Source organism: Homalodisca vitripennis, chromosome 1, assembly GCF_021130785.1.
Source record: "Homalodisca vitripennis isolate AUS2020 chromosome 1, UT_GWSS_2.1, whole genome shotgun sequence".
In the NCBI taxonomy this organism is placed as follows: Eukaryota; Metazoa; Arthropoda; class Insecta; order Hemiptera; family Cicadellidae; genus Homalodisca; species Homalodisca vitripennis.
The window spans coordinates 192,767,223-192,780,197 of NC_060207.1; the positions used below are offsets into that span (position 1 = coordinate 192,767,223).

Here is a 12,975-nt window from a genome sequence, read left to right on the forward strand (position 1 = left end):
CCTCTCTGCGCCCAGTGTCCAGTGCCCCGTGTACAGTGGAATAGTAGTGAGGGTGGGTCACCTCTCCGGCAAACAGCAACACCTGTAACATGTACTCTATTAGTGACCTAGTAAAGAATATTGTATGAGCTTGTTAGCCTCTCTGCGCCCAGTATCCAGTGCCCCGTGTACAGTGGAATAGTAGTGAGGGTGGGTCGCCTCTCCGGCAAACAGCATCACCTGTAACATGTACGCTATTATTGACATAGTAAGGAATATTGTATGAGCTTGTTGGCCTCTCTGCGACCAGTGTCCAGTGCTCCGTGTACAGTGGAATAGTAGTGAGGGTGGGTCGCCTCTCCGGCAAACAGCAACACCTGTAACATGTACGCTATTATTGACCTAGTCAAGAATATTGAATCAGCTGTGCTATAATTCTCCAACGGAATGTAATATCTAAAACTGTATTATGTTATCTTCCTGATCAAAATTGATAAATTTTTTGATTTTGTCTTACAGAATGAATTACATAACTACATTGCTTTTGGAATATATCCAGGCGTATATAGACTTAATTTACACCCTGAGATGTAATGGGGTGCAAAAGGCCCTTAAATGTATGGCAATAGGCCGCCTCATAGATGAAGAAGAAGAAGGGGTTTATTAGCCCATAATGTTTACTAGGGACGTCGTAAAGATGTTTTATTCATATAATTATGATTCTATTGAATATAAATTTAAAATAAAATGTCACAAGCTATGGGTATTTGAAATTTTTAAATTTATAGTTACCCCTTCCACCCATCTTTGAAGGGGGGCGGACAATTTGTTATCTTCCAAAAAATCCAAAAAGGTATTTTTATAAGTGTGGCTTAATTTGCACCCTGTACATTATATATAAAATAAACTTATTTTCCCATTGATATATAAGTTCCAGAAGTTCAAGGACTCATGTCAGTCTGTAATGCGCTACACGTGGTATCGTGTTCTTCTTGGAGATTCCTAAATAGAAGATATCATGCCATTCACGCGTGGTCGAGTTATAAAACTTTCAAAAAGTTTCTATATTACGCTACAGATCGCCAATATAATGAAAGTATTTTGTACCCTTCAACTCGTTCGTAACTAAATTTAAGTTCTGTTAAAGTTATATTGCGGACAATGCTGTAGGATCGAAATAAATCTTTGTTTTTAAGTCCACTAACGTTTCATTCCTTCTTAAAAGTAAGCAAAGCTAATTGATTTGTAACTGATATTGGCATTGCTAAATTTAGTATAGGGCATTACTGCAAATTTATAATTTAAAACTTGTTTGAATTCATTATATTTTAAATGAGAGGAATTATTAAATAAAATCCAAATTCAACGTACGCATTCATTCTTTTAAATACTAGCTCAAGTGCATTAATTTTATATAAATGAACATTTATTTAATTAAAGAATGCATGGTAACCTTACATGGTCTTATTGCAATCGTGTCATTATTGGTAAGCCTGTCCGTCCACCTGAGCGATAACAATTGATAGAAGGTCGTACAGACTTGAATCTTGTCAGATAGGATTGTCTTGGTTCAAGAAAAATGCTATTGATTTTGGGTTCTAAAGGTCAAAGAACAGTCCGTCTGTCTTCTGTCCGTTTGTCCATCTGTAAGGTATTCTTGATTGAAAAGTCCTCAGGAATTATAGTTGCATTGGTACCTCGAAGTTCAAGGAAGTCTATTTACTTTAGGGTTAAAATTTAAGGGCTATCTGTCGTCTGTGCACTACTTCATCCGTTACGTTCTGTTGGTCCTTTCATACTTCGTTGTATCATTTTATTACATATAAAGTCTACTATCAAGCGAATTTAAGTTAGTTCTCTCACTTTGTTGCCTATAAAACAAAAGTAGGAGTACGCCATATCACGTGTCGCGTAAGAGGCTTTGCTGAGGCTGCATGCAAAATTTCGAACCTATAGCTCATTTCATACTCAAGATGACATGCAAAAAGATAGAAATATAGACATCATACAGAAAAGAAATTTTACATCCCGCCAAACAAAATTTGTAACAGCCTATTAATGAGTGTGCGACTTCAATAACACTCTGCCAAATTCTATGGTTGGACATACAGAATCACACAACACATTTTCCTCTAAATAGAAATGAAATTTTGTGCAAAACAAAGTTCCTACATGATCTTAATTGATATATCTTGCTACATGATACATTCCCATTTTTGTTTATTTAGTTAGGTTTGATAGCAATGGGTAAATAATAAAAGTTCCGGTGAGCTACTCTCTAGATTTTGTGATCTAGAAATTTATAATAATGCAAGATTGGGCTAAAATAAAATAAGTTACTGTCTTTTATCATTGAATTTAAACTCTATTGTGTTTTACTTTTTACTGCATGAATAAGCTATATGTTTTAATATTTAGCAAGTTAAAACCTCATATAATGTTACTCAATTGGTTTTAACATGTATTTATTAAGTTATTTTCTCATTGCCGCCATGTTCACCCATGAAACCAATGTAAGCAGTTATCTAACGCTTACCCAGATGTCATGCAGTGACATAGAGTATCATCGAAATCGATGTTCCTTCAATAGAAATGAAGCTTCATGAAGAATTTCAAATGTATAGGTCAGTTTGTTCTTTAGGTATCGTGCAGACAGGCAAACAAACAGAAAAGAAATTATTCCAGTCTCATGAGTTTTACTATCGCTCAACCAATAAAATAAAAATAAATTTTACGACAACAAGCTGTTGGTATGCTTTTAAATAAATCTTCATACTCACATACATCAAATACTTTATTCTTCAAGAAATTTGCTACTCACAGGTTTGTTGGTGTCATCTAAGACCGACTCAGCAAGGTCATTGTTGGTGAGGTTCTTCCTGTCGCTGGCCACAGTGCGGTGACTGTAGGACCCGAGGGTGTAAGGGTAACTACCCCAGTTGGTTCTACAACACAAAATCGAACGTGATCCAAATCATCCGTGTATAAATATAAATAAATCTTTCAACTTAACCAACAGAATTACATCATGCAGTTATTAGGTTTTCAGGGCATTAATTCTTTGCACAATACTTTGCATGTGATGAGCACAAAGGCATAAATGGAAATAAACATGATTAATATGTTGAATGTGGTCTCATAAAAGCATTCTTATGGAATGATGTTGCAACTGTGGGAACAAAACAAACCATGTCTATACCTTTTTAAAAACTGAGTCAGAAACCAAATCAAAACAAAGTACTGTAACAAGAAATAAAAATAGAAAAATAATGTCCGGTGTATTTGAAATAATTTAGCAATGAAACAATGATGCGTTTTTATTTTGTTCACTTGTTGCTTTCAATTTAGTTTCACCATATAAAGTTGGATATTTAGCTGAAGCAATTAATATTCATAGGCAAAGTAATTGTTGAATGCGTAAATAAATATTTGGATTATCAATCTAAAATCACAAATTTCAGAAAAGTAATAAACCGCAATAGAATTTATAAAAATACTAGTAAAAAGTTAAAAAGTTAAAAATAAAAAGAGTAAAGTAATGTCTATGTTAGGGTTAAGAAGCTCTCTCTAACACAACCTGAGATTCAATGGTTTATGGGTGATTTCTGAACTACGACCTGGCAGACGAGCAGCTTGCAAGGATAATGTTACTCAGCGGTTATCCACCCAAGCAGCAGCCACGCTCGACTTTGTGACGTGGAAACGCAAAACAATAATATGCATAGTTATAGTAAACTAGCTGTTTCCCGCGGCTTCGCACGCTTATCGTAAGCTTTGCCCTTGTAACAGCACTTCTGGTTCAAGTGAATTATACAAACACTAATGCCGATGTAGAGTTTACCCTGTTGCCACGATCAAGAAAATCTGTTTGTTTAAAGGCAAATATACGTCAAAACCTAGTGCCTTCAAATAATGTTTGGCTAATTAAAATACGTAACTGTCACATGGTTACAGTTTATAATACGCAGTCGCTTTGATAACTTTTAAATTTTGCAGCGTCGCCTGGTGCTGAGTTGCATTGATGGGCATAGCATATAAACCTTCTGCGTGGTAAAATACATATACATACAAATTTTAATAATGATCGGTAAAATAGTTTCCGATTCTATAAAGGACAAACACACAAACATTCCTTTATATATATATATATATATATATATATATATATATATATACGAGTATATAGATAAGGAAATATATTGAAAGGTGTAAAAGTTATGTTTCAAGTAAACTCAATTTATTTTGAGAGGGGTTGGAAAACAACTACTAACTAACAACTAAATATTAATATTGGACTTAGTTTTAGGTAAATAGTAGCTAGATTGTAAGTAATGTTGGTGTTGACAAAAACCTGTTTCAGACGAGAAGACTTAATTCACGTCCATATCGTGGTATAGTCACTCTTTACAGAAAGTAGTGCAGTACGCTCATATCTAATAGAACACGCACACTGATGAAAGATATATTATATGTTTATGATATTATAAATTTGTTCTTGTTAGAGCACTTGCAAGACATTTGCCATCGTTATAGGTTTAAATCAGCCTGTGGCCAGGCCAGGACTGAACTCCAATCAGCTTTTGGGTATGTTTAAACCATTTTCTTTCCCTTCTTTATTTCTTTCTGTTCGTTATACTTGTATATATTAATACCTCCCATACCTGACGAAGAGGATAGTTTCTAATCCTCAAAACGTTGTGGTATACTTGTTGCCTATTTTATATTTATTTTGTAACTATTAAACTGCTGTTGATATATGCTTTATTATTGTTACAATTGTTAGATTATGTTAGATTAGGGAGAGCTGTAAATTGTGTCATCTATTCAAGTGATTAGCTGAAGCAATTACTATTCATAGGCTAAGTAATTGTTGAATGTAAAAATATATATATTGATTAAATCAATCTAAAATCACAACTTGTAGAAAGTAATGTACCGCACTATAAATTTATAAAATAAAACATAAATAAGAATGATTGAATTCAAACAGAATCACAAAACGAACGCATCTGATCAAATAATAGTAATTTGCACAGGATAAAATCAAGTTTAAAGCGACGAAACGTGATATTAATTTTGGTGTCGCAAACTACGACAACATACTATGAGTTTGCTCTGATCATCTAATTATTTCTGGATGAACTAACATATCTCCCCGCTTTCAGGGTGGAAGATAATAATACTTTTATAATTATAATTGTCAGTTTCATTTGTAGGATACGTAGAATGTAGTAGTCTAGTTTTGTGCTGATGTCAAAACGATGAAAAAAGTTACTTTAAACTTCTTCGTAGCCGACTTTTTTAAGTATATTGAAATGAACATGACGCTAGAATCCAGGAGTTAAGTCATTGGCAGTGTCAGATCTCAGAGGCTGCACTAAGCATAAGGTGGACTGGAGCTAATATCAACACTCATATTGAAGCAACCCATCCCACTACAGCTACGTTGTGTTTAAGTACAAATTAAATATTAATAATTATATTGTAATATTGTCGTGAAAGTATAAAAGTGTACAGTTATTACAAAGGATGTTTCTGTAATATACCTAAAACGAGTTTAACGCCATTTTTTATTGTATTGTCTAAGTAACTTATTTTCTTGATTAGTGTTATATATTTTGAATGTTGAATTTATCTCCATTTCAGCTTCCTTTTATTGCAGCACCTGGTATCTGACGTTGTCTCAGACTGGAAATTGGAGTCATGTTCGTCTGAAGAGTTCCAAAGAAAATCGGTGACGAAGAAGCTCAAAACGAACCTTTACATCGTTTCAACATCAGAGACACCTATAAATAGGTGAAGTGGCAGTCTCATCAAGAACTAGAACATGGCAGTTTATCAGATACCAGACACTGCAATAATAGGAAGGTGAACAGGAGCTAAATTCAACATTCAAATTGATTACGTTATGCGTAGTGTTATATAGATAAATTATTTACCTCAATATAGCCTCTGGCCTGGTAATGTTGTAAGACTTTCCAACGAGAATGTTGAGCAGTTCTAACAGCGCATCCGTAACCTGTTCCTCTGTCATAGCCTCCATAGTACGACAGGCCTGGCCAGCAATCCAAGCACACAGCATGCGGTCGTGGTTCATCACAGGTGCAAAATCGGTCACATTAACCAACCATTCGCCCTTGAATAAAAGAAGTATATTATGTTACAGTTGAGGTAACCCTTATAATTATGTTCTGGGCTGAGAGATTAGCGAAGCCTCTCCCAGCAATTGCTGATAACAGAATCTCTGTAATCCTATAGTATCTGTTTTTTTCTATTGTGGAGCAAGGAACGTTAATTAATGGTTACGCCAATAATCCTAAAAACGATGGAGATTCAGTGCGCAAGATATCAAAACTGTTACGGAATATTTTTTTTATTTCATGTCATTTAGTAGAAGACTGTATAAGACGCTATACTTCTGACTACATTTACAGTCTCGATTCACACATGCGGATGTACGACACATAAGTTTAGTAGCTATTTTTTATATCATATGTTTTGTCGGATGGGAATTTAATTCTATATTCATATTTATTTCATATTTCTCTGCACCTATAATTGATAATTTTTCTTGGTAAATAATTCGATGGTAAAAGTATTCTGACATTATAATCTGTTATTAAACTTGTCAATACGAACTTTTTTTAATTATTTCTGTGAAGAAAAATACATTATACGTTAACTGTATTATACACGATACAGTTGAACGAGTTGAACGAGTTGACAAAGACGATTACAATTTGTGCACCTAGAAGTATTGGAAAGTGTGCACATTGTTTCATTGAGAGTCTTGAGTTCTTTCTGTAAAACAGTGCTCCTGGTTAAATTGGTCGTATGTAACTTTCCATAAAATTTGTTGATAAGTTACTGTATTATGTATAACCTTTACAATATGCTAGCTTTGTTTATTAATTTAAAACGAAGTCTTTGTTTTTGAGACAACGTCCGGTCAGGCAGACAGAATTACAGAAGGTATAGCAACTAGAGTGATAGGATTTGCTGACGCTCAGCTAATAACAACTTCGTGTTTACATTTTCCCTAGTAATTCAACGTTTCATATTTCTAACCTTCACAATGTATTCTGTTTACTAATTTAAAACGAAAATTATATTCTTTGTTTTTATCGTTGCCGTCATGATCAACGTAAAAATGTTTGCAAACGCTCAGACAAATCCCATAGAATTACCTACACCATTATAACAACGATTTTTATTCAATAGAAATGAAACGTTTTGCAAAATTTCAAGTGAACAGGTCTGTTCGTTTTTGAGATATATTCAGTACAAAAAAAAAAAAAAAAAAAAACATAAATGAAATCAGTGCTGACTCTTAGCTAATAACAAATTGTTCCAAGTAATTCACCTTTTCATATATATTTGAGTTATCGTTATTTAATTTTCTTTAAACGTTTGAAGAAATTAGAAACTTGTTGTATTTTTGGGTAAAATTCCAGCGTTAATTAATTTAATAACAGTTAATTGCTCTTGTGTAGGACTTCGATATAAAATTTACAAAATTATTTAAGTCGAACGCAAATACAAAATAATACACTGATATTGAATTATTTAGTTTTTATTAGAGAAAATATAAATATATATGGAATTATAAAATAGAAATCTGTTGCAAATGATTAAAAAGCGAAATTTTTTAATATTTGTTTTTTTGTGATTTCCAGCATTCTAAGAATATTTCTTTAAAATGTGTTCAATATGTGATAAGGTGGTATCTGCCAAGATATAGAACGCCCTTGAGATTATAAATAACGCCAGAACTAAATCACAGCTTAGCAGGAAACATGCATGGTGTCGCGTAGGTGACTTATGACCCAATCTCTGTCTATAAATGGAGACTATGCTCTTCCTCATAATCCGTGCTCGAACACTGCATAAGTTCTGATAAAATGCTTCTACTATTCCATCACGTTTCACCAATTTACTACTACTTCATTTTAAACTCTTTTATTTCGTTATAACAAAATTTAAGTTATTCTTTTCGGTACGGGTTTTAAAGTTCCTGCAAAACAAGGTAGAGACACATGCCACTTTATATTTAAATACTATTATTTCAAGTTATACCTAATCTAAAACTATTTTAAGAGACTTACATATGCAGAAGTGGTTTTGATATTTTCCCTTTCCGATTGAGAAAATAAGGGGAAAAATGCGTTAATATCTTCTGGCCACCATCTGTTTGGGAACAGCAAGAACACCTTTCCTACACACCCAAATCCCAAGGTCTGAAAATATAATGATGAAAATTATATTAACGTAATTACAACACATACAAACTTCAATAATACTTTCCAAAGGATTTTTTATTTTATAATAAATGTCTGGAAAACATTGAAGTCACCAGAAAACGTGTTATTTTGTTTTCAATATTCAAATTATATTATTTTATCACCTCGATTGAAGGTTTTGAACTAAAAAATCGTTTTTTAATATTCCAGTTGTACACATTATTAAAATTCGCTTCAATGCGGTAAATGAAGTGTTTTCTATTAACATAACTTCTATATTGAATAAATAATGTAACCTTTATGTATAATACTTGTTGTAAAAGAAAAAAAGTCTTTCAACAATACACGATGACTGCCTTACCCGTGCATTCCTGTCCTTTTATTGCAAAACAATTTTCACCTATAGAGTTAACATATTTCAATTCATTTACTAAAATAAAGACAATGCAATAGCATATTGAAATATCAATGACACTATGAAGCTGAATGAAAAATCTCAAATTGGTTCGTTTAATGGTGTTTAAATAGAAAATGTGAAGCGGAGAAGACAAAGTGGCATTTATATGAGTAGAGACTATGTATTTTGTAATGTGATTTTTAGATATGGTTTTGGCCGAGAAAAATATCTTTAAAATATTGGTAGAGAGTTATGAAACACTCTGTATATTTGTTTTAATTTAAAACATTATATAGTATTTCAAGATTTTTCGAAAAATTAATCACTTTTGTTTAGTAAAACTATTTGATTTGATGTTAAATATTGTAACGGGAAAATTGGAAAAAGGATGCTTCAGCAGTGAAAAATATGACATTATATTTATTTTATCTACTTAATTAATTACTAAAGCATTCTCTGTCAATAAACCACGATGATAATCATTATTTTGGAGAGACATGTTAATAATGAATTACGATAAACTACACAAAGAGATTATCGTAGGTACGGTAAATGGAGCCATCTGCAAATCCACTTCCGCCCTCCCTCCCATCGCTCATATCTTGTCACCTTTTCCGAGAAGTGCGGTGTTCGGAAGTATTCTTACCTCAATAGCTGCAGTCTTGTCTGCCGGCAAAGCAGGATGGAACATGTCTGCAGCATGTTTCTTGAGTACCCCGAGAGAGACAGAGACGATCACGTGATCAGCTAGGTAGGTGCTGCCATCTGCACACGTCACCTCTACCTCTCCCGCTTTGCGCTCTATCCGTGTAACTTGCTTGCCGAGAACTGTCTTGTTCAATACTGGTAACTCCTCAGACGGAGTTGGAAATTTTTTCTGTACACAACAGTTAGTTAAGAATTATTAAAATACACACTATGTTATCTAATAAGCAAATAATTTCTGGGGATTAGTCAATTAAAGTCTGATGTAAAACATTAATGTACAGAAATGATACATTACTGAAACCATTCTGCTTATTTATGGGACTGTAATTTATAAAATTAAATATAATAACAATTAATGTAAATATAACACAAAGTTCTTCATCAATGTTGCCAGACTAATGCAGCTCTTCTTATGAATGCATCAAAGTAAGTAAAACTATAAGAAATAACTATACAGTATGAAAATATATTATCATTATTTTTTATATTCATAAGTATAACTGCCATGTCAATTTTCAGTCATATTACTTTACTACTATACGATATATTAGAAGGTATAAATACGCTACACCAAGTCAATATAAAACGATGTTTTATGTGTTGTGATACTTATGTTATATGTGTTAATATTTCAACTGTTTGAATCTCTTAAGGGTGTATTAAGTTTGTTTACACTTTTATTTATCCTGCCTTTATTTTGTTTCCATCAAGGCTACCCATAAGAAGAATGTAAAAATATTCACTATCCCTCAGCTAAATCGCATTGGAGTGACATGAACCAACATTAAACTCAATATTCTTCATATAGAAAATAAGCTTCATGCTCAAATTGGAGTCTATAGGACATATCGTTCGTTTAGGACATATCGTGTGGACACACACAGACAGATAGACGGTCAGACATACATAAAGAAATGAAATTTTTGAGCCCCACAAGTATTAGGCTTTGCTAAAGCTCAGCCAATTATACAATAATTGGAAAATAGAAACAAATTTGTTCTTTAATATATGTTAAAAAATCTAAGAATGTTTACACTATTGGGATTGGAATTTCGTATTACAGTTATTGATAAGACAAAGAAAAATGAAATTAAAGGAAGCACATTTACTTGTCTCCGTGTGATGGTAGTCATTTTATTTAATATTTCTTTTATTGCTTATTAGACGGTAAGCGATCAAATACAACTTAGTTTTGTAATTTATAATTCGTCATTTTTTTCAAAATCCTCATGTTTATATATTGTAAATTTGTTGTACTTTGCGTAACAACAGCCTTGTTTTTAAGATAATTTAATTTTGTTTGTTACAACTGTTTTGTTTACACTTTGTTTTTCGTGCTAGATCCGTACAGGGTTCCCAAAATTAGTATGGTTACTAATGTGTGTTGCACAATTCACCCTTTCCTAACCTAACCTAACCTAAATTTGTTTTTAACCTACGAGATAATGTGGTGTGATACTCGAAATAATGCATAGCATATATGTCTTTTTATTCTTAATCTTTGCTAATTGAAATACCAATATCAGAAAATTGAATTAATAATACAAGAGGTATATAGTCTTGGTACAACTTACTGAACCATGCCTACTTTGATACATTTTTCAAAATTACTTCAAACAAAGAGTTCGAGAACGCACCTTTGAAATGTTTTTGATAACTTTAAAACGGGATTGTTTCAAAGTAGAGTCAAATATGTTGTAAATTAATGAACATAAATAAAGAAAATTAATATCACTTAACAGTGGAGTATCACGTAAAAGGAGAGACATCATCTGCCAAATGTTGGGAATATAACATCAAATCGGAGATAGGGTTTTGTTAAAAAAAACATGATAAGTTTATTCTGGGAGGAATCGAACCATAAACAAGAGATAAGTTCTCTGAAAGACCATTACTCGGAATGATGGCAGAAGAATTCAACTATGAAATTAGTTTCTGGCTTATCCGTTTGACTGCCATAGTAGACAATCTGTTTATATTTTACGTTTATTTTACTTCTTTGTATTTTGAAACCTTAATCTTCAGCAGTATCTTCTTTCCGCGCTCTAAAATTGCTTTTATACTTGTTAAATGTTTTATTTTTAATATCTTTGATAATCAATTATTATAGTTTACAATACATGTTATTTTTTAAACTTTACCATTTTTGGAATAATTATTCAGATATAGTTAAAATATTAAATAATACCATATTTGGGATTTAATTTGAGTAAAAGTAAGAATAAATAACGTCACATTGTCACATTACCTTTTTACGCTTGAATGTCAAATATAAAATAGTATGAAAACTAATGTCATCTCTTTATTTCATGTAAAGTTTCTAAATATATATATATTAAAATTAAGACACCAAAATCAAATTAAACTTCTAAAAAGATGTATATCACCGTGTAAGAACGTATGAAACATTTTAGACATTTTTTGAATCACGATAGTCCCACTTTATTATCGAAAAATAAAGTTGATAAACTGTTCTCTGAAAGAAACGAGGGTTAGGATTTTAACATAACATTTATGTAATTTAGACAGGCGTATCTTACCGAAATGATATCAAACAGAGTCTTGTAGCCTCCAGTTCCATTCCTCCACTTGAGAATTTGGTCTCCACCACACTCCTTGTAGTTGGAGGAGCCCCAGGCGCCGAGTTCGTACAGGCTGTCGGTGGCGGACGAAACACACTCTAGCTGCGGTATTCGGTGTTTCAGAGCATCACTTAGTTGCGGATCTACGTTTTCTGATCGCAGCAACACATCTAGTCTAAATGAATAAATTTTAATTTAAATTTCACTAACTGCGGTTTTGGAAACTTAGTAGACTACCTATTTAGACTAATTCTTCTGAACAAATCACGCCCAGTGTTACCATCGCCTTGAAATCCCCTTGGAGGAATTGCGTCAAAAACATTCTTATTTACTACTCTAAGAAGTCCCAAACAAGAATATTTTTTTAAACAAGAGGGCAACGATGTAAACCCATAATGTTGTAGTGTTATGTTTATTGTTAATTAAAATTTATAACGAAAAATATTGATCTGTAACTATTCAGTTCGGTCTGTTTTAAACAATTACACCAATAAATATAATGTTTATGTAGAAAAATAACGGAAATTTTAAATTGGAAGAAATACCAATTTACTTAATCGATATCTGTTAAAACTTATATGGACATAAATAGTTTACACTTTTCATGTCTACATAATTATTTCTTGTGCTTATTTTTATGATACATTTTAAACTTTCAATTAAATAACTAAGACCAAGTTTCAAAGTGGACTTTGTCTGGTAGTCATTGCATAGACACCTTCAACTTTTGCCATATCATTGTTATTCCATTATTATAAATAACAATGCTGTGCCATCAAAATTTAGAAGGGTTATGTGCTTTCTTCAAAATTTTGATGGAACTGCACCAAGTTATATACTTCTTAAAAGTGTAAAATGTTTTATGTGTTAGTTGTAGGTTGTTTCAAAACATCTAAAGGAGATAAACTCTATTACTTCGATACAAACATTTTTATTATTTCCAGTACATTTTAAAATTAAGAATGTTTTTGCGTTTATACTCCAGCTTTTTTAGTATTATATTAGTAGTTTAGAAAATTATTCACTAAAATATACTAGTTCTTCTTTTGTTTTAAACTGGGATATGCTT

The 12,975-nt window shown here is 32.3% G+C and overlaps 1 protein-coding gene across 1 annotated transcript in view; it reads right to left on the reverse strand.

The window, feature by feature from the left end:
• Positions 1-236: 236 nt before the first annotated feature.
• Positions 237-12,975, reverse strand: part of LOC124354406 — a 50,378-nt gene continuing 37,639 nt past the window's right edge. The window contains exons 21-26 of the mRNA XM_046804838.1: positions 11,865-12,081; positions 9,263-9,493; positions 8,085-8,216; positions 5,919-6,115; positions 2,801-2,924; positions 237-356 (exon numbers count right to left, since the gene is read on the reverse strand). Coding sequence (XP_046660794.1) covers positions 237-356; positions 2,801-2,924; positions 5,919-6,115; positions 8,085-8,216; positions 9,263-9,493; positions 11,865-12,081 — 1,021 coding nt within the window. The remainder of the gene's footprint in view (positions 357-2,800; positions 2,925-5,918; positions 6,116-8,084; positions 8,217-9,262; positions 9,494-11,864; positions 12,082-12,975) is intronic.